The sequence below is a fragment of the Solea solea genome, chromosome 14 (genome assembly GCF_958295425.1).
Source record: "Solea solea chromosome 14, fSolSol10.1, whole genome shotgun sequence".
NCBI lineage: Eukaryota > Metazoa > Chordata > Actinopteri > Pleuronectiformes > Soleidae > Solea > Solea solea.
Window position 1 is genome coordinate 10,504,896 of NC_081147.1, and position 25,247 is coordinate 10,530,142.

The 25,247-nt window shown below is 42.7% G+C and overlaps 2 protein-coding genes across 2 annotated transcripts in view; one reads left to right on the top strand and one right to left on the bottom strand.

The window, feature by feature from the left end:
- Window positions 1-19,073, top strand: part of tenm1 (teneurin transmembrane protein 1) — a 172,656-nt gene extending 153,583 nt beyond the window's left edge. The window contains exons 26-38 of the mRNA XM_058649610.1: window positions 2,593-2,680; window positions 4,244-4,440; window positions 5,492-5,805; window positions 6,389-6,561; window positions 8,214-8,458; window positions 9,148-9,441; window positions 10,418-10,662; window positions 11,357-11,499; window positions 13,844-14,055; window positions 14,417-14,718; window positions 15,546-16,252; window positions 16,913-17,055; window positions 17,508-19,073. Of these exons, the coding sequence (XP_058505593.1) occupies window positions 2,593-2,680; window positions 4,244-4,440; window positions 5,492-5,805; window positions 6,389-6,561; window positions 8,214-8,458; window positions 9,148-9,441; window positions 10,418-10,662; window positions 11,357-11,499; window positions 13,844-14,055; window positions 14,417-14,718; window positions 15,546-16,252; window positions 16,913-17,055; window positions 17,508-18,263 (3,819 nt within the window). The 3' untranslated portion in view covers window positions 18,264-19,073. The remainder of the gene's footprint in view (window positions 1-2,592; window positions 2,681-4,243; window positions 4,441-5,491; window positions 5,806-6,388; window positions 6,562-8,213; window positions 8,459-9,147; window positions 9,442-10,417; window positions 10,663-11,356; window positions 11,500-13,843; window positions 14,056-14,416; window positions 14,719-15,545; window positions 16,253-16,912; window positions 17,056-17,507) is intronic.
- Window positions 19,074-20,242: 1,169 nt separating this feature from the next.
- Window positions 20,243-25,181, bottom strand: sh2d1ab (SH2 domain containing 1A duplicate b). The gene is made up of 3 exons (XM_058650189.1): window positions 22,865-25,181; window positions 22,490-22,553; window positions 20,243-20,950 (listed from the first exon to the last, which is right to left on the bottom strand). Exons 1-3 carry the CDS (start codon window positions 22,999-23,001, stop codon window positions 20,588-20,590), a joined length of 564 nt encoding a protein of 187 aa, XP_058506172.1. The 5' UTR covers window positions 23,002-25,181; the 3' UTR covers window positions 20,243-20,587.
- Window positions 25,182-25,247: the final 66 nt, after the last annotated feature.

The window sequence follows — 25,247 nt, forward strand, 5'->3', positions numbered from 1 at the left end:
GTTATTTAAACCTAGTTAGTTTAGAAAAGTCTTAGAAATTGTGTTTCTACTTCTTCTGAGAACCAGTGATGTCACCTTTTTTTGATTTAGCAGTAGTATGTATGTTTGTTTTTATAGTGCGGTCTTTCTCAAGTCACTGGACACATTTCCAATGCATCCAGAAATGAATTCAAAAATCTTTTTTGCATTGTTTTGCCCATTAGCTCCATTAGCTAACAGCATGCTACCACAGGCTGGTGGCATTTTGGGCACCTGCAACACAAAAACACTGCCTGCTGCTTTCAATCAATAGCCCCTTTGTGGTCAGGAAACCCACGCTGAGCCCATGTGGAGGCAAACGGAGACATAAAATAACAAGAAAATGTCTTCAATGCTTTTTTTCATGCGGTGACTGGGAAGCCATGTTGGATAAGGAGATGAAAATACTGTTTAGTTTGAGTGTATTTGTCACACCTATATTATGTTTGATATTCCTGGGCCTATATTTGGCAAGTAACTCAGAATCACTCACACAGAAAGTCAAACTAGAAGCGAAATCTCCTGCTGCAGAGTAGCACTTAAGTTATTTATGAAAGTTCCAATTTATGAAAGTGCTCAGCAGCAAGTGGAAGTTCTCCTTTGAGAGTCAGTGAAACCATTTTGTAACACTGGGCCGTAAAATGAAATTAATGATGTGTTGCAGATTTTCTTCAGTGCTTTCTGATGTGCAGTCAACACGTACAATAACCGGATTGGTTGATACAATTTGACACATTGTATATATATATACATATATATATATATATATATACATATATATATATATATATATATATATATATATATAAAAGAAACTAAATTAAATGCAGAACATTGTGTCACTTGTAAGACAAACAAGCCACGCACAGGTAGAGACTGACAGTTTATTTTGAAAATGATAAAGAATGTCACAAATTAACCACAACATTTCATCGTAAATGACTGACATCAGCTGCACTTTGTACAGTTCAGCCAGCATGTCTATTTGTTCAGCATTATAAGCCCTATTAAATGTGAACGTGCCTTGGCTGCAATAAGTATACAGGCGATGCTTTGGCATCGCTGCTGCCTGTCTGTTGTCGTGGTCCAGGCACGCCCGTCTGCCACACAAACCCAGAACATTTGGCCATAACATCAAACATCACACTTGCATAACCAATATGTGTTGAATTTGAGTTTTATTCTTGCAGAGGCAGGGGTGGCTGTTGAATATGCATGGTACTGGAGCTCTGAGGTGCATTAAAATCACAGACATTAAATTTCATATTAGTCGTGACTATTCCGAGTTAAGGGCAAACTGCGAAGAGTTGCTTTCGGTGCTGCATTTATTAAAACAAATCACAAGACTTGAATCTGGTTGATATCATCAAAAAAAAAAGCCGGAGATTATTTTAAATTTCATTCTGTATTCTGTGTTCCTTTCCATCCTTGAATGTGTGGACATGTTCTGCTTATCATTGGCCTCATTGTGAACTTCAGGGTCAAAACTCCTTTGCAGCTCTTTCAAATGTTGGAGGATGTTCACAGAAATACATTCTTTAGTCAGGAAAGTTGACTAAGTAGACAATTGTTATCTGTATGTGTAATTTTATTTTATGCCGTTGCCTCAAAGACTGTGTAAAACCACGTAACAATGTCAGTAAACTTCAAAATCCCCATATATAGTTTTTTTTTTATTTAATCAAATGATATAATAATTTAATTATTGATGAATTCATTTATACTGCAAACTCTCTCTGGAATAATCTGCTCTCAGCTCCATCCTTATCTATGTTATGAATTACACCAGGCTCTGATTGGCTTCTTACTGGCAAGGAATGAACACAATAGCTTTCTGTTGGAGCCAACCTTGAATTTGGCTCAGTCTGTAGAATAACGTGTTCTCCTAACAGCTGTGTTTTCACCTACCAATGGCTCTATGTTTCCATTCATTGTTATTTGAAAAACACTAAAGACTAACCAAGGGTTTTGAATCTGTCTCTCATACATCAGTGTGGTCTCAATCACCTCATGTAACCGAAGACATTAATAAGCAGCGTATTCAAATTACAGAAATCCTATTATAATTTAACTTCAGCAAACCCTCAGCAAAATATACATATATATATATATACTTATATATATATATATATATATATATATATATTAGCTTATATAAAAAAACATCTCATTAATTGAAAATGAATGAAAATGTATTGTTCATAATAAATTCAGGACATTCAGTGAAATTTGCTTAGAAAGCTGGACTTAATGTTGCAGAGATGAGTCTTTTAAAACAAAAGCTGGATCACACTGATGATAACGTCTCCTTTGTTGTTGCTATGATTAAAAAAGAAATGCCATGAAAGATGTCATCTTATTTATTTATGTATTGTTTTTTGGTTGATTAACAGCAGAGCACATTGTTGTTATTTTACTTTGTTTATATATTAAATATATAATGCTGCCAAATAATTCTGTTTAAAGTGCAGGTTTAGAGTCTTCTCTTTCTTTTGTTGAAGATATTAGAGGTAACAAAGGATGCTGTGCGTGTGTGTGTGTGTGTGTGTGTGTGTGTGTTTCCACGCTCCACAGGTGTCGACCAATGGGGAGATCTCTGTTATTTCTGGCGCCCCCACGGACTGTGACTGTAAGATAGACCCCAACTGTGACTGCTTCTCTGGTGGGTCATGCAGGACAAACACACACACGTATCTCACCACGCAGGATTATGTAATGTGTATGTTATGAGATTGGGTGTGTTAGGATTACAGTCCTGAAATAACATGTAATGCAATTCTGTGATAATTATTTTAGATGAAATCGCACTTGGCCTGGCTCTGATGTATATTTGAAGGCAGCAAACTAGAAACGTTTTAAAAGCTTTACATGAATTGAAATAGTCAGTGTGTTGTATGTTAAGTGATAAAAGCTTCCTGCCTGTGAGTCCCTGCTGGCCAATGATTTTATTAGCAGTGCTTGAGGAAAAGTGTCTCTCTTTTTCCTGCTCAGTTTCCTTCTCCTTTCATTCTGTCTGAATTATTTAAATACGATGGAGGTTTGATCTCTAAGCAGGGCTATTTTGACTCTCCTTGAAAAAGAATAATAATGACATTTTTGTAAATCGTGGCTGGGTAATAATAACAATAATCACAATTGTTGATGAATGGAATTTCACTTTGTGAAAGTGTAACATGCATTTGTATTAGCAGGTGTATTTTTCTTCATACCGATGTTCTCTCTTGGCAAAAAATAATAATAAAAAACTTCCAGCTAAATGTCTAAGTGGGAACAGCATGGAGAGAACATCTTTCAAGTCCATTCATTTAACAGCTGGCGAAAGAAGAGCTCTCATCTGGCCAGCGAATGTTTTAACTGGCTGGTGTATCATGGCAGGGGCACCTGAAGAGTTATAAAGGGAAGAAGGAAAGGACCAAACAAATAAGCAGATGTTCTTTTGACATTTAGCCCATGCTTTCATTGTAAGTGTCAGAGGGAGTGATTCTATCATTTAATTCTGCTCAAAAAATCCTTTTTCCGGTTGAAAATGGAGCAAAGTGTCTCTTGCCAGCCACACGCCAATGGGCTGTAACCACCATTCCTTTTTCTTGTGTTGTACTTTGCATATTTTCAATCATGTCTTGCTGTTAACAGATGATTACTCTCTTCAGAGGCTTTCCGTTTCCATCCCTTCGCCATAAACACTCACACAGCAGCTTTGAACATGCATACATACGTGCATGTGCGAGCTCACTCCCGCAAACACAAACAGACACGACGGTGTGCACACACCCGTACTAAAAAAAACAACACGCGCGCACAGAGAGTGCATGCTGTCAGGAAATAAACTGCCATCCTGCTGTCTGCACAGACCCATCAGAGGCCCGGGGCCTACTGCTGACAGCATCTAAAGGGCTTCACTCGCCTGTTATCCTGCTGCGCTACCAAAGACATCTGAATGCATTCAATCACCCACTACCACTGTCTGATAAGGCTGAGGTCACTATCAAGGTGGTTATATCTACTCCATCAGAAAGCTACAGTATCCCAACAAGTCCAAGTCCTGGACTAAACTGATAAACACTGCAGCACCATGGGATCTCCATACTCTGCAAAGCCTGTGTGTTCTTGTCGTGACCTCTCTCTTTTATTCTAAAGAATGACGTGTCAGGGTGTCTTCACTCGTGCTGCTTTGTTGATGAAGTGTCTGCCATCACTGAAATAATGTCTGCTTTTGTGTTATCAGGAGATGGAGGCTACGCCCGCGATGCTCGACTCAAAGCCCCCTCCTCTCTGGCCGTCGCCCCCAACGGAACATTGTATATTGCTGATCTGGGAAACATCCGGATCAGAGCTGTCAGCCTCAACCAGCCTCAGCCCAACCCAACCGGACTCGTGGAGATCAGCTCCCCACTGGACCAGGAGCTCTATCTCTTCAGCCAGGTACACAGTGTCTAAGCTTTGTCTACAAAGTCTGTATTTGCATGTTGAATATCAGCCAGTGAGTAAATTATCTCACTTTAGGTCAAAATAATGCTGAACATTAGTGACACGATATACTTGAGATATCGTGCAGTTCATAAGATCAGCTTTTCACAGTGGTTTCTAAAGATTTACCAAGTTAAAGCAAGTTGAGCTGGCCCGCCTGTTTATAGATGAGTGGTTAATAAATATTTATGACTAGTTAGTGCCTGGTGTAATACTGAGCACTGAATTAACAAACTGACAAACACACTTATATCGACTTACTGATAATATTAGAGAGTCATTTAGTGTAAAGAATAAATAGGGTAACTTGGAATGTGCGTCAAATAATTTTTTTTTTACTGCATTAATATGACAGTCGTGACATTGGTATGTGAATGTTAACAGTTTCATATTAACAACTAAAGCCAATTGTGCGATTTAATTATATAATAAAGGAAATATAAGTGCCTTATATGTTGAAAACTCTTTGAGCTGGTGTCACGAGCCTGAGCCATTTCTTTAAATCAATAGCAGTTAAAGTGACACGAGATCCTAAAATGCTTTTGGAAAATGGTATATTATATATGGCTTTATAGTGCTTTTCTGGTTTTTGATGACTGCAACAAAGTCATTTATTCGACAGTTTTGTCATTCACACAGTGTCATCACACGCTCCTATATGCAGCACTTTGTCTTTGACATGTCTATCATTCCTATTCTCACGCTGCACGCACAGCCGCCAGGAGCTATGTGGGGTTAAGTGTCTTGCCCAGGGACACATCGGCATGTGTTCCTCCGCATGTAGACATGCAGAGCCATAAATCCAAACCCAACCCTCAGTCTTCTGAATCAGGAGACTTAGTGCTATCAAGTCATTTGTGAAGGTTGAATTCAGAGCCAAGCACGACCAAAGAAAAAAGTAAGACATGATGATGTAATGACGAAGAAGTAGGAGCGACTTAGTTACAGGATTATTAATAGTAGTTCCGACTCAATTCTGATCACTTTCTCTTTCTTCCTGTGACAGAACGGCTCGCACATGTTCACCAAACACCTGATCACTGGCCACCACCTGTACAACTTCTCTTACGGCACAGACGGTCAGCTGTCTGGGCTGACGTGCCGCAACGGCCATGGGCTCCAGGTGAGGAGAGACGCCCATGGAGTGCCTCTCTGGCTGGCGCTACCTGGCGGACAGGTGTACTGGCTGTCTCTTAGCAACAGTGGAACACTGAGGAAGGTGTCAGCCCAAGGCCATGACATCGCCCACATCACTTACCATGGCAACACAGGTCTCCTAGCAACCAAGAGTGATGAGAACAGTTGGACCACTGTTTATGAGTGAGTTGGTCGTTGTGTTTTTTTCGTCTCTCCTTATTGTGCGTCTGTTTATTTGTATTTTCTACCTTTCTGTTCTTCTCTAGCTTTGATCTGAGCGCTGTTAATTGCCTCTGAGCGTCCGTGTGGATATGGGATTACATGTACTGTATGTGCATGTGTATGAATGTGAATGGGGTATGACATGTCAGTGCCATCTGGTGGTAACAACAGTATCCCCTCTGCTGCAGAGGTGATACTTTTTTAGGTTTTTGCTGACTGATATGCTAAAAGAGGCTTCTGCAACACTTTGATCACAGACATTTAGTGTTGCACACATAGTACACACACAAGTACACATCTGTCTGAATTATTCACCACTACCTAGTCTCTGAGTCAAATTCCACAGCTGGATAATTACACTTATAAATCACAGTTGACAGTTGTGTTGATGTTTGTGTAAGAGGGGAAAACAAAGTGATAATAAGTGTGCGTGTGTGTGTGTGTGTGTGTGTGTGCGTGCGTGCTGAATTTATTTGTCCGGGAGTGACAGTTAACTGTGTGTTTGTGTGCTGCTATATCATCGTCCCTGTGTTTGTTCTCCAAGGTACAACAGCGAGGGCCGTGTGACCAACATCACCCTCCCCACGGGTGACGTGAGTGGTTTCCACGGCAACCTGGAGCGCTGGTCTCGGGTGGAGGTTGAGGCATCTAACCGCGAGAACTTCATCACCAGCACCAACCTTTCTGCCAGTGACACCATCTACACCTTCAGACAAGGTAGAGCATCATGGGGCATTCGTCTGCCACAAAAGTCATTAGGAACAATCACACTATTAATGACAGATTACAGCCTTACCACAGTGCCTCTGCCCCCCACTACCTTACCACAAACATGCAGCATAGCAGTTTATGACTCATCTGGGGGGGCTAAACCGGAGGCAACACACAGATGTATAAAGAAGGGCAGATTGTAAGGTTATAGTGATATTTAAACATTTATGACTGACAAACTGCAATAACGGGACTGTCATTCTGGTCGGGTCGGACGCTCCGGCCTGTATTTTACTTTTCCCGGCTGTACTGGATGTACATGCAGGAGATTTACAGCTTTGGAAAAAAAAAAAAAAGGTTTCATCGAATTTCGATAAATAATTCACATATATACGTCTGATGTGCCCTCTTATACATAAGCAGGATAACTGGCAGCAAATCAAAAGTGCCGTTTTACTTGTTTATTTCTTATTTATTCACAAAGGGGGAGACGGATCAGACGGCCTTGTGGAAAATTTTAAATGACCACATGAAAAAATGGAAAAGAGGGCAGAGATGAGAGGAGGAGAAAATGAGAGTGGAGTGGAGAAGCCGCTCGTGGGAGCAGTTTCTTCTCATGTCATCCCTTTAATTGCTTTCTAGCAGTTGTCACAATGACAGGACTGCAGGGAGAGAAAAGCAGCTTCAACACACATAAATACCCTTGCACGCATGTACACAGTGCCACAGTATGACAGCGCTGCCAGGGAACAGTTGAAATGACCCTCTATATGGTCTTTTCTTGCCTCAGAGGCAACAATAACCACGAGTATAGGAAGAGCTTTTACAGTGGTGAAGGTAATATAAGTTAATATCCAGTTTATTAGCTGTGTTAAATTTTATGATTAAACTATATTTTTATAGTTATTTTGTGCCATTTCTTTTTTTTATTAATAATTACATTTCACAAATGAAAAAGGCATAAATGGAAAACAGATTTCACTTTGACGTTTTGTGTAGTGATTGAAATGAAAGAAGAACAGAGAAACCTTTGCAATCTTGCAATGTGTGAAAAACTGTTGGTATCAACCGCCCCTCTGTAGCCGTGCTTTTCTCTCTCTCTCTCTCTCTCTCTCTCTGTCTTTCTCTCTCTTTCTCTTTCTTGCCTTCTCATTCCTGTCTGTTTCTCTCTCTTTCTCTTTCTTGCCTTCTCATTCCTGTCTGTTTCTCTCTCTTTCTCTTTCTTGCTTTCTCATTTCTGTCTGTCTAGCTGTCTCTCTCACTTTCTGTGTCCGTCTCTGCATTTTTGAACAGATTACATTTTCTAAAGGTGTTGCAGGAAGTAATGTTGAGGTTGGGGGGGGGGGGTTGGGGGTCATCACTCAGCACAGAGATTTATGCAATTAATCCAAACAAAACATACTGTACAAAAAGCCAGACATGTATTCATTGCACTGGTGTCGTTTCGTGTCTGTACCTGATGTTTCTCAAGGCTGTTTTTGAGAGATGGTGGCTGATGTTTGCTTTCACACTTTTTTCATCGGCTGTTGCATATTTGCGTCCTTGTGTGAGTGTGTGGTTTCGTGCACCTTGGTGGGTGTGTATGTGTTTGTACATCTCTGAAGGTGCATTAACCCACCCCTGACATTGTGCTCGACCCCCCCACCCCCCCCCTCCAGACCACGCTCAGAGCTCATACAGAGTCAGCGCTGACGGGTCGTTTCTTGTGTCACTGGCCAACGGGATGGAGCTGTCACTCAGCACGGAGCCCCTCCTCCCCGGAGGCGTCGGAGGAGGACTCAGTCCCACAGCCAGCCGCTGTAACATCAGCCTGCCAGGAGACCACGCCCCCAGCCTGATAGAGTGGCGGCAGAGGAAAGAGCAGAGCAAGACTAACTACAGCACTTATGAACGCAGGCTCAGGGTAAAACGTTTGAAAAATGCTACCATCTGACTCCAACATATATAATAATAATAATAATACAAATATAGAAAATAGACCTCTAGATCGAGTGGTAAACAAAAGACACCATGCACCCACAACAGAATAAAAAAAAGTGGAAAGTGAAGTGGAAATCCAAAAATCATTGAAACCACCTTTAACAGGTCAAATTGGTTAAGGACGTGTTTGCGGAAACCGACCTTTAAGAAACAAACCTGACAAATAAATGTCACTTTTAAGTGTATTGTGCCTTCATCTATCCTATGAGTCAAATTGTGCAGCAGTTACACAACATGTTATATGTTTTAATGATGATTAATGATGTTGCTGTTAGCTGTTGTTTCCTCAAATCACACACTGACTGCAACACTTCTTTCTTTTCTCACTCACTCACAGCACACAGTGCGTGTCAGAGAAACAGAATATTTCAGAAGAATAAGATGTTTTATCTGGTGTGGACTAATTAATTAGGCCATGCCGAAATTTCTTGTTATTATGCAGACCTGGCTCGCTCTAAATGTCACAATTAATTTATCTAAACTAATGAAATCTCTGCCTGTCTTTTCATGCCACTCCATTTATATTTGCATGTCTGTGGCCTTATTTAGAATTTATGGTGATTACAAGACAGCACAAGCACAAGCTGACATTTGACTGTTTTTCCCTTCCAGGCACACAACAGGAACCTGCTGTCTATTGACTTTGATCAGAGCACTAGAGTAGGAAAGATCTACGATGACCACAGGAAGTTCACCCTCCATATCCAGTATGACCAACTTGGGCGGCCTGTAGTGTGGTCTCCCAGCAGCAAATACACTGAAGTCAATATCAGCTACTCTGGTGGAGGACTGTTGTCATCCATTCACAGAGGAGAGTGGTCTGAACGGCTGGAGTATGAGAATGACAGGGTGGTGTCCAGAGCCTGGGTCAATGGAAAGATCTGGAGCTACACATACGCAGACCGAGTAAGAACATGTTCATGATGATGTGATTGACAGGTTCTTACGGTATAATACTGACATTGTTCAACACTTTTAGTTTGTTTTTGTCTTCGCTGATCGAGGAAAAGCTCTTCTTTTGTTTGCCACTTCACAGGTTATTGCAGTTATATGAAACCAAAAGTAACGCAGAACGTTTGAACAGTTGATAGTACATTAAAATTATTCACACACTATCACCCACAGGTCTAACATCTTCCTCTTTTGAGACAATCCATTTTTGGTTTCTTTTTGAAGTTCTGGGTTTTCTAATTGTACAGACATTAAAAATGGAGATGTTTGTTCTGACACAACGTATTATATAACAAGTTCAACAAACTGATTTAAAAACGGATTTAAAAATGGGTATTTAACAGTAAATTGGTTAAGAAAAAGTGTAAAGCGGTTAGAAAATGCACAGTATCTATGATTTTTTGTTTAGTAATAGGCCAAAGAACAAAAGATAATGTTCATTTAAGTGTGCGACAAAGCTGAAAGCTACTAGAAGTCATAATTTCCGTGCTTGAATTCATTAAAAAATGTAATGAAATGCTCTTCAGTCTGGAATATATTTAGTAACAGGAGAATAAAATGAGCTTATATTAGAGAAGCATCCAGGACTGAATTATACCTGCGTGTGGTATTCAAAATTTAATCATCTACTGTACAGTTAAATATGAAACCATTTTTTTTTTTTGACCTTATACTTAACTTTAGTTCCGACTGGTCCAATAGCTACAGCTGCACAGACACATTTATAAAGTTTGTTTGAATAAAAGAAGCCAATAAAAGCTGAACACCTCAAGCTAGCACCAAGGCTGCCTCTTCTTTTCTTTCTTTTCTTTTCGATTTTTTTCATGAAATGACATTGAAACACAAGAATACAAAAGAGGAAAGAGAAGCTTATCAACCCACATAGCTGCAGACTTTTAACTCAGCCGTGTGTCTGTCTGTGTTCTTTCAGTCCATCATGCTGCTCCTGCATAGCCAGCGCCGCTACGTCTTTGAATACGACCAAACAGACCGCCTGGTTGCCGTGACGATGCCCAGCATGGTGAAACACACCCTGCAGTCTCTCCTGTCCATTGGTTACTACAGGAATATTTACATGCCTCCCGACAGCCAGGCCTCTTTCGTGCAGGACTACACCCTGGATGGGCGGCTGATGAGAATTCAGTACTTGGGAACAGGACGCAGTGTCATCTACAGGTATGACAGCGAACACGGGAACACAACACTTCATTTAGGGAGGCAATGCAGTGTGGCAGAGGTGACATTGCTAACACCGCTGCTTTGACTCCGGTGAAGCTCCGGTGAAGCTGGAGGCAATGACGCTTCTTGGCACCAAAGTCTCACACACGAAAACATAACACAGTTTAGTTTAATGAAGGTGCACTAATTAGCGGCTAATCTCAGAAGTGTAACGGCCCCGTTAGACCAAATCTAGCTGACACCAAAGTGTGCCAGACACGCCCAGCTGTCCTTTACAAATTGTCCTGATTGGACTAATGGGGGACACAGATTAAAGGTCAACATTTTTTATCATCACGCTATGTCAGACAGCGCTGATCTCGTTTGGATGAGAGCGGGACGACTGATGTGAGCAGTGTTCTGGCATTTAACATGTTTTAACACTCGCTGGCTCGAGAGGAACACTGCAATAATAAACGGCCACAGCATCTGCTGCTCTCTTTTTGATGAAATGTTTAAAGATGATGCAACAGCCCAAGGTGTTTTTGTATTATTCATGAGGTATAACATGTGTACGCACACTGCAGATGTAATGTGTCTGGAGCTGTGCATGTTAACACTTTAGTCAGGATTTCAGTCGCAGCTAACTCATTTATCACTTGTGCAATAAATTGTTCATTCCACTCTGGTTTTTGTTGTTGTTTCTTTTCAGGTATACACCAGCAGCGCGGCTCTCTGAGGTGGTTTATGACTCCACCCTGGTGACCTTCACTTATGACGAGGCCTCTGGCACCGTCAAGACCATTCATCTCACCCATAACGGCTTCATAAGTTCCATACGCTACAGACAGACGGGTACGTGCACGCGCTCACTCACGCCACAGGCAGTTAAGGGACAAACAGCCCCACGTTTAAAATATTTACTATGTGCAATGAGTCATCTTTGAACGGATGATTTAAAAGGATCTTTCTGAGCACGAGATCGTTTTACGGGTATGACTCAAAGCGTTTGGACTGTGTCGAGTCTGCGCCATCATACATCTTAAGCCAGATTTGTTGAGTGCTGTCAAACTCTAGTCGGGCTTTGAGGCAGCCTTGGTGCTATTTCATGTGACGCAGAGACACTGTTCAGTGTGACATTAGGCCGAGCGTGTTCAACTGAAAGAGATTGTGGTTTACCGCAGCTAAGTACAAGACCACCCCACAGGCTTCTGAGCTGCATCATATCGTCCTCATATCCGTAACCATACTGCCTGATAAAGTAAACAAGTAGAGATATGGACAGTTCAGCGTCTGTATGGTTAGAGAAGTATAGCAGCCTACGGGGTTTTTGCTTGCTGGTCACTTTTCTATTGTTTCCATGTACATGTCTTTGTGAGACTGGAAATGATTATGACTCACAGTTGTTTTACTTGTGATTCTGAATATTAGTTGGTGAGTCATAAAGTACTGAATTAATGATATTATTTTTATTTTTATTTCGGTTACATTTGTATAAAAAGTGAACATAAAGTGAAATCATTTAACACAATTATGACAATAACTGAAAAAGGAATAGGCTGAAGCACATGGCTTATCCTGTACAACACTACGAAAAACCATAAAACAAGAAAATCAGATTATAGAGAAAATACATAAAACAATGCACTTAGAATTATAGTACTAAACTTCCCTTTGCATTGTAAGCTGGAATTATTTTACATTTCAAACTTTTTTTGAAGCCCAAAATTGTAATCAATGAGTTTGTTCCGTAACTTTACCCCCAAAACTGACACACATCTGTATTTAATATTTATTCTCACTTTAATAGTTTCAAACATAAATAATCCTCGTAAATGATATTTCCCTTCTCTTGATTTAAAGAATGTTTGAATGCAAATAGGAAGAGTTTTAGTCGCCAAACAAAACATGATCTCTAATAAAGTGTGGTAAGAAAGAAAAGAGAAAGGTATTATTTAGTTATTTGATGTTAAGAGGAAAAAAAAAAGATACACACACACACAAAACAAAGAGTTGAAAATCAAGGCACTCTTGTTTTGAAAAGTTAAAAAGCCTTTATTTGTATGGCAATTTAACCCATTGCAGCACATTCAGGTTTTCTTCAGGGTTCATCAGACACTTTTGATTCAGAAATGATTAAAGTTTAATCCACTAAGCGAATGATCTCTGGGACTCACTGTTAAGTACATATAACCAATTGCTTCGAGTTACAGTCTTTCCATGGTGGTTGAGAGCACTTTCATCTCTGCTGCTGATGTACTTCACATAACTTTATGATTGGCTCACCGTGATCAGATGTCACGGCTGTGTGTGTGTGTGTGTGTGTGTGTGTGTGTGCGCATGCGTGTGTTATCGCTTTGCCCTCACAATGAATAGACTCTCACCTTCCTTTAACTGATCTTATTTCAGCAGAACAAAATGAGCCATGGAGAGAGGAGAGATAGTGGTAATTGTGCCTTGAGATGAGACAAGGAAAAGTAAGGGTCCAAAAAATGGAGAGACAGGGATACAGAAACATAAACAATGGAAAAAAGGAACAGAGACGAAGAGGGAAAAGATGACAGCTTGGGGAATTGACAGCTAGGGAAGCGAGACGGACACACTGCAACTTCCCTGGGGCTGTAGAAAATCTCTGCACTGTCGCTACTTTTGCTATTTTCCCATTAGGCCAGGTCTGGAATCAACATTCCACAGGAAATAAAAATAGAAGATGTAATGCTGATCCAGCTCTCTACAGTCTCCAAAGCCAGACACTCAGTCATTTTAACTGCAATCAGAGTCATCTCAAATAGCACCGTAATGGTGTTTCATTAGCAGGCCTCTTTCCAAATGGGGGGCGAGCTGCAGCAGCTAGCAGCAGAGGTGATGAATGGTGTTGTTAATGTTGATGTTCTGACATTAAGGAGCAGTTTGGCCTATCATTGCTATTGTTTTTAGATTTCATTATGTCTCCATAATAAAGGTCACCATTGGAAATGCCACAGAGGTGTGGGAATAGTTAAGATTGAACAGACTGCACTGCATGTGTCTCTGTTAATGATGTTGAATTAGTCCTTGATTTGAATTAATTAGGCAGGCTGGTAGGGGTGGCCCAATGGCCAACTGTAAGTGCTCTGTGCGTGAGCATTATGTAAACAGTGCACACAGGCTAATGTGTGTAATCCAAACTTAAATACCCTTGTTTTTTTTCTCTGGCTAGGTCCTTTGACAAGCCGCCAGATCTTCCGCTTCAGTGAGGAAGGTTTGGTCAACGCCAGGTTCGACTACAGCTACAACAACTTCAGAGTGACGAGCATGCAGGCGGTCATCAATGAGACCCCTCTGCCGATCGATCTGTACCGTTACGTGGACGTGTCAGGAAGAGTTGAGCAGTTTGGGAAGTTTAGCGTCATTTTCTATGATCTCAACCAGGTGGGTCAATGTCTCTCCCAGTCTAGCTTTTCATGTGTGAGACTTTGATGCTGTTGTTAGTGATGTCATGACGACAAACACTTGTACGGTGGGTCTAAAAATATGAGACTCAACAACAGTCTCATATTTTTGTCTGACATTAAAGAGATTGCAATGGAGCTATAAAAATGATTAATATTGAATTTGAATTTGACTCCAATATCGCTTAATGTCTGTTGAATAAATAGGTAAATGTCAGCAGACTCATGAGGTATTTTTGCTTCTGCCATGTGATAAAAAAAGAATCCAGACGTAACTCTTCATGCAGCACTTCAGTTTGTCTTGACGTGTGTGTTTACCCATGTTGCCTGCCGTCTTCTAGGTGATCACCACCCATCTGATGAAGCACACCAAGGTATTTAACTCCTATGGTCAGGTGGTCGAGGTCCAGTATGAGATCCTCAAGTCTATCGCTTACTGGATGACCATCCAGTATGACTCAGCGGGGCGCACCACCACCTGTGACATCAGGGTGGGTGTGGACAGCAACGTGACCCGCTACACGTACGAGTATGATGCAGACAGCCAGCTGCAGAGCGCCTCTGTCAATGAGCGGCCTCAGTGGCGCTACAGCTACGACCTGAATGGGAACATCAACCTGCTCAGCCACGGCACCAGTGCAAGGTAAACGATCAAAACAGACGACTAATGAGGTCAATGAAATTCAAACACTGTTGTGTGTAACAACTGCCCGCTACATTCAAGCCTTTGTCAAAGCAGTTCACGCGATGCTGATTAAGCCCATTAGCTCCCCATGATTCTGTATTCTCCAGTACGGCAGTGTTTAGGTCTCATGTAACATTCCCACTGCACAGGAAGTGATATGGTTTAGCTCAGAAGAACAATATTGTGCCAGTAAAGCGAGACGGCTGCTAACAGGTTGGAGTGTGACTGAAAACCCTGCTGCTCAGAATTGTCAACATTTAAGCAGTTGCTCTGAATAACTTGGGCTTCTTGCTGCCTCCACCTCCTCCTGCCCCTGCACTGCCCCTGCATACACACAAATGCACGTTTCAGGTGGACACAAGGAACTCAGTTATACTGTATACGTATTGCACTTTACATTCAAATATGCAGTTTCACTGCTTTACAATAGTATTTCTATGTTTGTAAGTTTCTAGCAACCAAATAGTTTAAAAATCGATACAATCAATCGTTTTATTAAATCTTCAAAAAACATTTTACCTCATCTCACAGCGTCACCGTTGCTACGATACACAGGATTCACAGTAAATTGGATAATGACAGACAGATCACGAGTGCCTGACAGCAGGAGGAGGAGGATTTTACAAATTTGATAATCAAAAATAAGGAACAAAGGAACAAATAGACATACACTTTTATCTTTCAAATACGGAACAATCTGTATTTTACAGAATTAGTAAACATGTTATAAGCGTGCTAATCATGTTAGTGATGTGGTATACATTTGCATCTGTCCTTAATTCCAGGCTGACCCCACTGCGTTACGACCAGAGAGACCGCATCACACACCTCGGCGAGTTACAGTACAGCGTGGATGACGACGGCTTCCTCCGCCAGCGAGCCAATGACCTCTTCGGCTACAACTCAAACGGCTTGCTGACCCGCGTCTTTAACCGAGTGACGGAGCGCACCGTGTTGTACCGCTACGACGGCCTGGGTCGGCGCGTGGCCGCCAAGAGCAGCCAGGGCGAGCAGCTGCAGTTCTTTTATGCCGACCTGTCAAACCCCACCAGGGTCAGCCACCTGTACAACCACAGCAGCAATCTGATCACATCACTGTACTACGACCTCCAGGGCCATCTCATTGCTATGGAGCTGAGCAGCGGAGAGGAGTACTACGTGGCCTGCGACAGCGTGGGGAGTCCAAGAGCAGTTTTCTCCAGCAAGGGCCGATTGGTCAAAGAGATTTTCTACACCCCCTACGGAGAGGTTTATCAGGACACCAACCCTGACTTCCAGCTTGTTATCGGCTTCCACGGAGGCTTGTATGATCCTCTCACGCGACTGGTTCATTTGGGCAGGCGGGATTACGACACGTTGGCTGGCCGGTGGACTTCGCCAAATCACGAGCTGTGGGGCGAGCTGAGCAAGGAGCCGAAGCCGTTCAACTTGTACGCCTTCAAAAACAACTGTCCAGTCGGGAGGGTGGAGGAGGTGACACACTTTACCACGGGTGAGCGTCACACGTGTTCACACATACGCCAGCATAGCGTGACATAAACACGGCAGCTTTCGCTCAGATTCAGGGCTGATGTTTCTCTCATCTACTCCCACACAAACACACATGCACACCAAACATCTGCCACAAAGAGTGAGTGAACGGGGCCCATAGCTAACCACAGGTAAGTTGTGTAGCAAAGACAAAGAGATGTGACAGACACAATGTACTGGCACCTCAAAGGACAGCTATGTCTGTGATCATCTTGTTTTTTTTAACGCCGGCTTGTTATGTTTCATTCCCTCTGTCTGTCAAGAACATATTGTTTCCCCCCAGAGACAAAAAGAAACTCAGGCAAAGCAAGAGACAGAGATGGAATCACAGAGGCAGAGGATGAATGTAGGATGTAGGCGGAGGTGTCTGTCCTTCTGGTTAATGGAACATTCGTTTGACCTGTCACGTTTCCCTGCACCAATGTTGTTTGTTACAGACAGAATCTATTTGTGCAGGAAACACCGTCCACGCCGCCTCTGCTCTGTATTATGCTCAAATATTGTTTGATTTCCTGTACAAGGTGTTGTTTCTGTGGCCTTGTGACTTTTTCTTTGCTTCCAGGTATGAACATTAGATTGTAACATTCTCCCTCTATGCAATTCTCTGTGTTTGTGTGTACAGATATTGGTAGCTGGCTGCAGCTATTTGGTTTCCAGCTCCATAATGTGGTTCCAGGCTTCCCGAAGCCTGAGGTGGGCCGAATGGAACAAACATATGAACTCATGAAGACACAGACCAGGACCCAGGACTGGGACTCCAGCAAGGTGCAACTTTATAACATTAAAAACCTCAAACAACTGCAGTTACAAAATACCAGCAAGCTCTTAGTTATTGTTGTTCTTCACTAAATAATGTAGTATATCTTTCAGTAAAATAAATCTTCAGTATTTTTATCCTATTATCCTCGACGTTTTAATACATTTGAGTTTTATTTACTCATTAATAATTCAAGAGTGTACACATCCAACAAATAAAAATATTATTCAGAGAAAGTTAGATTTATTTAGAGAGTCATATCAAAAGTCACCAGTCATATCATACCGTGCCTGCTCTTATCTGTCTTAGATAAGGCTCTTGCTTTACTGGGGCAACAGTGCTCAGTGGTAGAGTGAATTGTCTTTCAACTTGAAGGTCGTAGGTTTGATTCCCGGCGTGTCCTTGATCAGACCACTTACCTTTTTGTTTTGTTAATCGCCTGATTATGTGTTTGTCTCAGGTGACTCTGGGGATCCAGTGTGAGCTGCGGCGGCAGCTGAGGAGCTTCATCTCTCTGGACAGGTTACCTCTGGTGTCCGAGCCCGTCGGCTCCACGTGCCACAGACCGACGCGTCCTCCCCCCTTCGGTTCCAGACCTTCTCTGCTGGGCCCCAGTATCCGTTTTGCCGTCTCCCACAGCCGAGTCAGTGCGGAAGTCATTGGTGTCGCCAGCGAGGACAGCCGCCGCGTGGCAGCCATTTTAAACGGTGCTGTCCACCTGAGCGGGCTGAGCTTCACTGTGCAAGGCTGCGACACCCACCACTTCCTCCAGTCCCGGCCCATCGAAGACGACCTCGCCCTGGGGTTGGGGGTCGGTGGCCGTGTCCTCGAGAACGGCGTAAACGTGAGCGTGTCGCAGATGAGTGCCACGGTGAGCGGCAGGACTCGGCGATTCGCTGATATCACTCTCCAGCAGGGGGCACTGTGTCTGTGCGTGCGCTACGGTGGAAACGAGGAGGAGGAGAGGGCACGGGTGAAGGAGGAGGCGAGGAAGAGAGCAGTGGAGGGGGCATGGGAGAAGGAGAAGAAGAGGGTGGATTTGGGAGATGCAGGGAGCAGGGTGTGGAGCGACGCGGAGAAGCAGCAGCTGCTTTCAGCGGGACGTGTTCAGGGTTACGACGGCTACTACTCCCTGCCTATAGAGCAGCAGCCGGAGCTGTCCGACTGCCCCTCCAACATCCACTTCATGACACTAAGCGAGGTGGGGGGCAGGTAACAGAGACACACGAGCAGCCCCTCACCCCACCAAAGACTGCCCGTTTCTACTCTACTCTGATTTGTTCTACTGTTTCTATACTGTATGAAAAGAAGACGACGACAAAGAAGAACAAGAAGAGAGATTGGGGGGAAAAAAAATGATTCCAAATGCCTTTAATTGTGACAAAATGATGGTATTTTATTATTACTGTCCAGTTTCTCCAATTTCTAACAGTGGCACAAGCAGTGTGGTTTGACTGTGGCTTTGCTTTTTTTGTATCCCAACTGGCCTAGGACTCACTGACTGACTTACTGACTGACTGTGTCTGTCATTTGCTGTCTCAACACTGTTCATCATTTTTGAACTGTTCAAGCTCACTGAACTGTAGAGGTAAAGACTTTTAGGATTGCTAGTGAAAAATCCTCTTCATGACTCAAACCAAGAGCTCTCCGGTTGCCATTTGAGTTCCTACATGGTTTACCTCGGAAATACTGTCGTTTACATATTGTGTAAGAGAGGCCTTGTCGACTCTGACACTCCCCTTTAGAGAAGGAAACCTCGTGTGGTTTTCCACCTCTGGTGTGCTCCAACAGTAGTTTGTATGAGTGTGTATACTAAAATCAAGAATGTACATAGCCAGTGCTTTCACACTGAAAAAAGTGCTCAACTGGAAATTCTGTTGTTCATAAGTAAGTGTCAGTATTGTTAATCAATAGAAAAACAGTTACATTTTTGCAAAGAATTATACATGGCTATAGTAAATATTCTCGCTGAAAAATCTGACTTTATTGGGTTACAATGCTGATTAAAGTTATTATGTGTGAATTACCAGATTGTTCCCTGGGATTTCATAGCCACTGTCGCTTATTATTTCTCTCTCTGCCTCCTCACTGTCTCTCTCACTGTCTCTCTCTCTCTCTCTCTCTCTGTGTGTGTCTCATCTGTCTCTGCGCCTTCTCTCCACACATTTGTTGTGCACTCTTTGTTCTTGTTTCTGGGACTTTGTAACTTTCAAATCTGTGCCGTCATTATCACCCATCATTATGGCTCAAACTGAGATATGCATGAGAAATCTGCGTCTGTCGGAGAAGAAGAGGAAGAAAAAGAGGGAGGAGAGCGAAAGGAGGAGGGGGGGGGGGGGGGGGGGGGGGAACACAGTGGAAGGGAAAGAGAAATGTGACAGCTGAGGCTCAGCGAGTGGGTGGTGAGTGCAGAAGGGGCAGGACCTGGAGTTGGCTTTGCTGTTCTCTACAGCTTGTCTCCTCTCATTAGGAAATGCCAATCAGACTACATGTGAACCTCTTCCAAGCTTTCCCCACCAAAAAAGTTTTTGAAAGAAAACTAAAGAAGTGTTTTATTTATTTATTTATTCTTAATCTCGCTACCACTAATCCGCCTCCCCGTCCGTCTGCCTACCCCCACAATCCCCCCCCCACCCACTCGCCCCCCCCTTCCACCGTCACTCCACCATCTGCCCACCACTAATTGTTTGTGTTTCTCTTCTGGGCTGAGGATGACAGAGACGCACAATGCATATGTTGTGACTGTGAGCAGGTGATATATACGTTCCTTGGTCACACTTTCCCGATCAGCCTGCGACGTGACTTCTCTTCTAAACCATATGCTCCACTAGATACTGTCCAACCTCATCTTGGTAGTGAAAAGATGGAGGGTCCGGTTGCTAAGAGACCGCTGCACTGAAGAATGGTCTGGGCTGAATGGATGCTCTTCACTCTCTTCCTCTCTCTGTATCTTTCTCCTTCTATTACCATCTCTCTGCCTCTTTTTCCTTTTTTCTTTTTCTTCATGAGCCCGTAATGTCGATCAGATGAATGACAGACACCCCCTCCCCTCTCAAGGAGTCAGCACTCTCTTCATGGAAATCAGTACTTCAATATGTCAAATTGAATTTTTGTTCCACATTATATGTCACACGGTGGCTCAGTGTGTATGGCTGCGTATGCATGACCTCATTTAAAGGAGTTTATTTCAACCAATATCATTTATTTTCTTTGCCTTTTTGCACAACTGAATTGCATTAAGAAAACAGAGCACAATATTTGTTGTCAGCTTGCGTATGCAGTAATGGATATTAATGTTGGAGCAGCTGAATATTTCACATCTCAGAAAGTTATGAGGTGCTTTTCTGTGCTGCATATGCAGAAAAGAGAAGGAGCCAGAGATCTTCAGATCAGAGTCAGTGCTGGAGTCTAAATGACTTAAACTTAGCTACATAATTAGGGGAGAAAAAAGACAATTTTTCACAGACAGTGAGATATATCACGTAAAGACCTCATATAGGATCTTTGTTTTTGGTCAGTGGTGAGACAAAGGGTTTACCCCTAACCTAAAACTTTCCGCATCTCCTTGTTCTTGTTTCTGTGTCCCCGAGAAGCATGTGCCTGCTGCACATGATGATGATGCTGAGGCTGCTGCTGCTGCTGCTGCTGCTGCTGCTGCTGTGGCTGCTGCTGCTGCTGAGGCTGCTGCTGCTGTGGCTGCTGCTGCTGTGTCTGCTGCTGCTGCTGGAGCCAAGCGTTTGGGCTGCTGTGTGTTGGAGACAGGCTATTACTGGGCGCCTGTGCCCGTCTCTGAGCAGTGACAGGGTAGAGCAGGGGCATGACAATTCCTTGTGCGGGCTCATGGAAAGCTGCTATCAAGTTCCTGATTTTCCGGAAATATCGTTTCTGCACACCAGGAGTGGTCTGAAACATGAGAGGAAGAAGAGGGGGATTTTTTTTGGGCGAAAAGAAAGAAAAAAAAAAGGTAGAGGACAATTCGGCATCGCTGTCTCCATCTCAACATCAAATCCTACACGGGGAATGAAGTGGACAGGACAGAGCCATGCTTGAAATGAGCTCAACTTATAGAAGAAATGACATGCACTAAAAGTAGAGCCAGACACTGCATGAATCACACTTATTATTTTCTTCTTTATAGCTGATCCACCCTGAGCTGGTATTTAAGCGTATAACAGGGCACATATCAATGAATCATATGACGCAAAAGAAAGTTAAAAAAAATCTGCTGTAGACCCAGATGGGAAATATACCCAAGGGCTTTAACAGCAAACACTAAATTTGGAAAACCCAGGATGCAGTTGCCCCTGAAAACATTAATTCCCCTGGGCTTTTGTTACAAAATATTAAATAAATGTATTTATTTACAAATTTATATTAAATGTAAATATACATTTGATATAAACACTCATGTCCATATGTGATAGATTGACATAGAAACATTATTTATTTATAGAAATCCTGTGTGGTTTCAGCAACAACAAAAATCTCATTTTGTAGCAAAGTCAGTATTTTTTATCTTTAAGTGAAATTAAATTCAATCAGGTGTTTTATTTGCGTTGTTTCTAACTGATGACACATACACTACCGTCGTTCCACTTTGCTCCAAGCTCACTTTAATATTCAATATCTCTCGGTAAAGTAAAAGAAAACTTTCAAAGTGTTATCATTTTGTCAAGTAAGGACTTTTAAAAGGGCAGCATGTGTTTTCATTCTCTTCCATCAATCACTGGGAAAGCAAATGGTGGAAAATCTTGTTTGAATGCATTTTCAAATCATTTAATCAGTGGAGAGCACTTCCCACAGCAAAGCACTTTGGATGTTTCCGTCTCCGGCCACAAGTGTTACCTCTGTTCCGAACAATATTTTCATTAAAGTGACTGATATTGCGCATGAATAATGTAAAGCTGTTATTGAGCTTGTAGTGGAATCCATGTAATTCAAGTCTTCTCCCCCTGTCTGTTCGCTTGATGTTGTCAGTAAAAATGAGTGGGGGTAAAATGTAGTTACAACAGCATGTATCTCAGTTGTCAGAGAGAGACGTAGCCTTCAGATGTCTCTATACATCCACATCTCTGGGTGTTTGCCAGCCCTCAGTGCTCAATTACATATCCCATCAGAAATGCTGTCAAATGCTGTTCTGTGTTTCCCATCTCTGGGAGTATATGCTGATACCGCGGTGTTTTAAATTTGAGTTGGGGTTGGGGGGGGGGGGGGGGGAAGCGTGCTGGAGTTTCGCTAAAGGAAAAGTGGCGCAGTCATTTTCTCAGTGCTGTCACTCATTGAAGGAAAAGGAAAGCGAAACATCAAATTTTCAGTTTGCCTCATTAAAACAACTTCTGGAGCTAATAAACACCAAACACAGTGAGTCTGGTGTGCAGCTGCTCTGTCACGGTGACCGCAAAAACAAGGAACTTAAGATAGACGGAGGAAGACATGTCTTACTTCTGCAGCCCATGAGCCTGCGTCATCCTTGTGGAGCCTGTATGTGTAGGCATAGCCCTTGCACCTGCACAGACACACACAAAAGGAGAGAAACACACGAGGACAATTTAGAGTTAGACTTCTAATGAAATACGTTGGTTCTTACTGTCACCATTATCTCCCCTGTGGGGACTCATTCAACTCATTTTTACAAAAAGGCCAGCGTACTCTTTTGTTGTTTAACTTAATAATCAGGTGCTTTGTTTATCCCTGTGTGAGCAGATCAATAATCTCTGCAGCAGCAGAATATGTGTTGATGCAATTATTGGGGTTTCAGTGATGGCTTAGAGAAGCGGGGCAAAGAGAGACTATTGCATTGTCTGTGTTTATACTCACAGCACACACAGGCAGAAGACACCTGGCACAGAGTCACTGTTGCGCACTAGGTAGCAGCCATCCCGTCCATCCTTGGCCAGACGCCTCTCCCCTTCTTCTTTACCGATGGGTCCGTGGTAGACAGGCAGGTTCTCCATCACAGCTCCACTCCAATTCTTCTCTTTTTTCGCTTGTGCCCCCAAGTTCTAACTCTTCCCTCACCCTCTCTCTCTCTCGTTTTCAACTTTTCACAGCAGGCAGAGCCCTTCGCTTGTCGCTGTGTATAGTGGGAGCACAGGTAAGACAGCTGTCCAGCCTTTCATTGGGTATTTGCTTCTCGCTGTTCCAAATGTCTTGGTGGGAGCCTGGGCTTTGGCAGGTGAGTTCACGGACTGTTCTACTGTCTCGCTGAGTCCTGATGCAGCTCTGCCTAACCTCTAACCTTTACTGACTTGGTGCTTGAAGCCTTCCTCCTTCTCTGTGAGACGTTCACATGTGCACACATAACATGTGGGTATCTTTCAGGAAATGATTGTATTTTTTTCAACAGGAAATAACATCAAAGAGCCTAACGGAACATTTCCCTAACAATAGAAAGCACAAGAGCGGGATTTAAAAAAAAATAGTTGTGCACGCCTTTATACACAGAAAAATGTATAGTGTGCTTATGTGGGGGTTTTGTCTTATTCAGAAGTGTTTGCATAAATCTGTTTATACTGCAATTCACGGGAGATTCACTGGTGCAAACGTACAAAATTCTACTATACATTTAACATTCTTCCACAATTAAAGTGCAGAGGTTTTACCAGCAAAACAAAACTTTCTTATGCAAATAGGATGGGGTGTGTGGTGTAGTGTCAAGTCAACTTAATAACCAAGAACATTTATTCAAATGAAGCCATATAAGAGATGACACGCAAAACAGCAAATAATGATCATTTTCAAATACTTTCAACTGAGTATCTAATATTGTGTCCTTATCTTATAATATGTCATTTATTGATGTACGTGTTAACACGGTGGTTTGAAATGACTGGATGCCATATAGGAAGACACTGTCTCTCACCTATTTTGAGAAAAATAAGCTTCTCCTCTCTCCGCTCAGGTTCTATTTTCTCATGACACGCTCACACTGCAGTATACATGTTCTCGGTCGCATCACTGGTCTGTCTTTTATTAAACATGTGTCAAGGACACTCACACCTGCTCAGTGGAGCAGCGAGGCGTCAGCTGACGGGTTCTGTGTGCACGAACATACTGTGGATCAGCAACAAACTCATCCTGCAATCTGTCCTGTCACTTCTGTTGTGTCTCATTAAGGATCTGGTGATTAAAAATACGGAATATTTGCTGCAGCACCATGTTATGCAGGTTTCACCAAGGTGACAGCTCCGGTCTGTTATTTTAAGCTCCTGTTGGGATGTGAAGGCTATTATTCTGGCTCTCAGTGCTCTTTATTTAGACCATGGTCATGACCACTGGCCATCACTTTGTGCTACAAAAGACAGCTATGAAAGGTGAACCAACCATTCCACCGTGTCGGTATTATCTGTGAGATCGTGGCTCTTGTTAATGAAGCTTTCGTTGAGGATGTCTCTTGTACATTCAGAACTGCAGCCTGCATGAGTCATCAGTCTGTGTCAGAGCCATTTTTCCCTCGGCTCATAGGGATCATGAGCAGTGGGACTTGGGGGATCTGTCTGGTTAAGCAGCCAGGAGCATCTTATTGACTGCTTCGATGGCACTGTAGCGCCCTCCAGTGGCAACTGATATAGACATTAAACATGGGAGGAACCGGTGCGATCATCTTCAGTAAATGCCTGCCTATCTTGGTTATAAGTGTGAAATGGAAAACAAACAAAAACAAAACCACTTCACAGTTTTGACAATAATGAAGAGCATGCACAGCCGTGGCCACTTTAGCCACTTGTGTGTGCGTGTGTGATCATTTCATGGACCACTTTAGTGCAAAACAGAATTACACTGCACTCCATCGGCTCTCAGCTCGCAGAGCCAGTCCAGGGTCAATGCAGAATGTTGTGGATCCATACTGGACACAAATAGCAGACAGAGATACATCATTGATTAGCTGCATGGCTCCTTCTACCAACACGAGAGGTCTGACTGGAATGCTTCATAGGGACATTAGTATGAGATTATGATATCTGGCCTCGATAAGTTCAGAATCCATGTGAGGCATTCAGGGACAGGAGGAAAAAAGGGGGGCGAATGTCCATCTGCCAGGCCGTTAGTAATCCCAGCACTTACATTCCCAAGCGGGAGAAGCTCAGTCCCAGCTGTTGGAGGATATAAAATTGGGGGAAAGAACCAACAATTGTAGGAAACTGAGTTTCACAAAATCAGTGCATGTGTGGACAAAATGATTCAGCAATTAAAGGAAAAT

Bases quoted from the DNA above. Each gene is read 5' to 3' on its own strand.
- sh2d1ab (XM_058650189.1), bottom strand. From the start codon at position 23,001: ATGGAGAACCTGCCTGTCTACCACGGACCCATCGGTAAAGAAGAAGGG. The intron at 22,554-22,864 runs GTGAGTATAAAC...GTGTCTGTGCAG, and splicing joins GTCTTCTGCCTGTGTGTGCT to GTGCAAGGGCTATGCCTACA. The intron at 20,951-22,489 runs GTAAGACATGTC...CTCATGTTTCAG, and splicing joins CAGGCTCATGGGCTGCAGAA to ACCACTCCTGGTGTGCAGAA.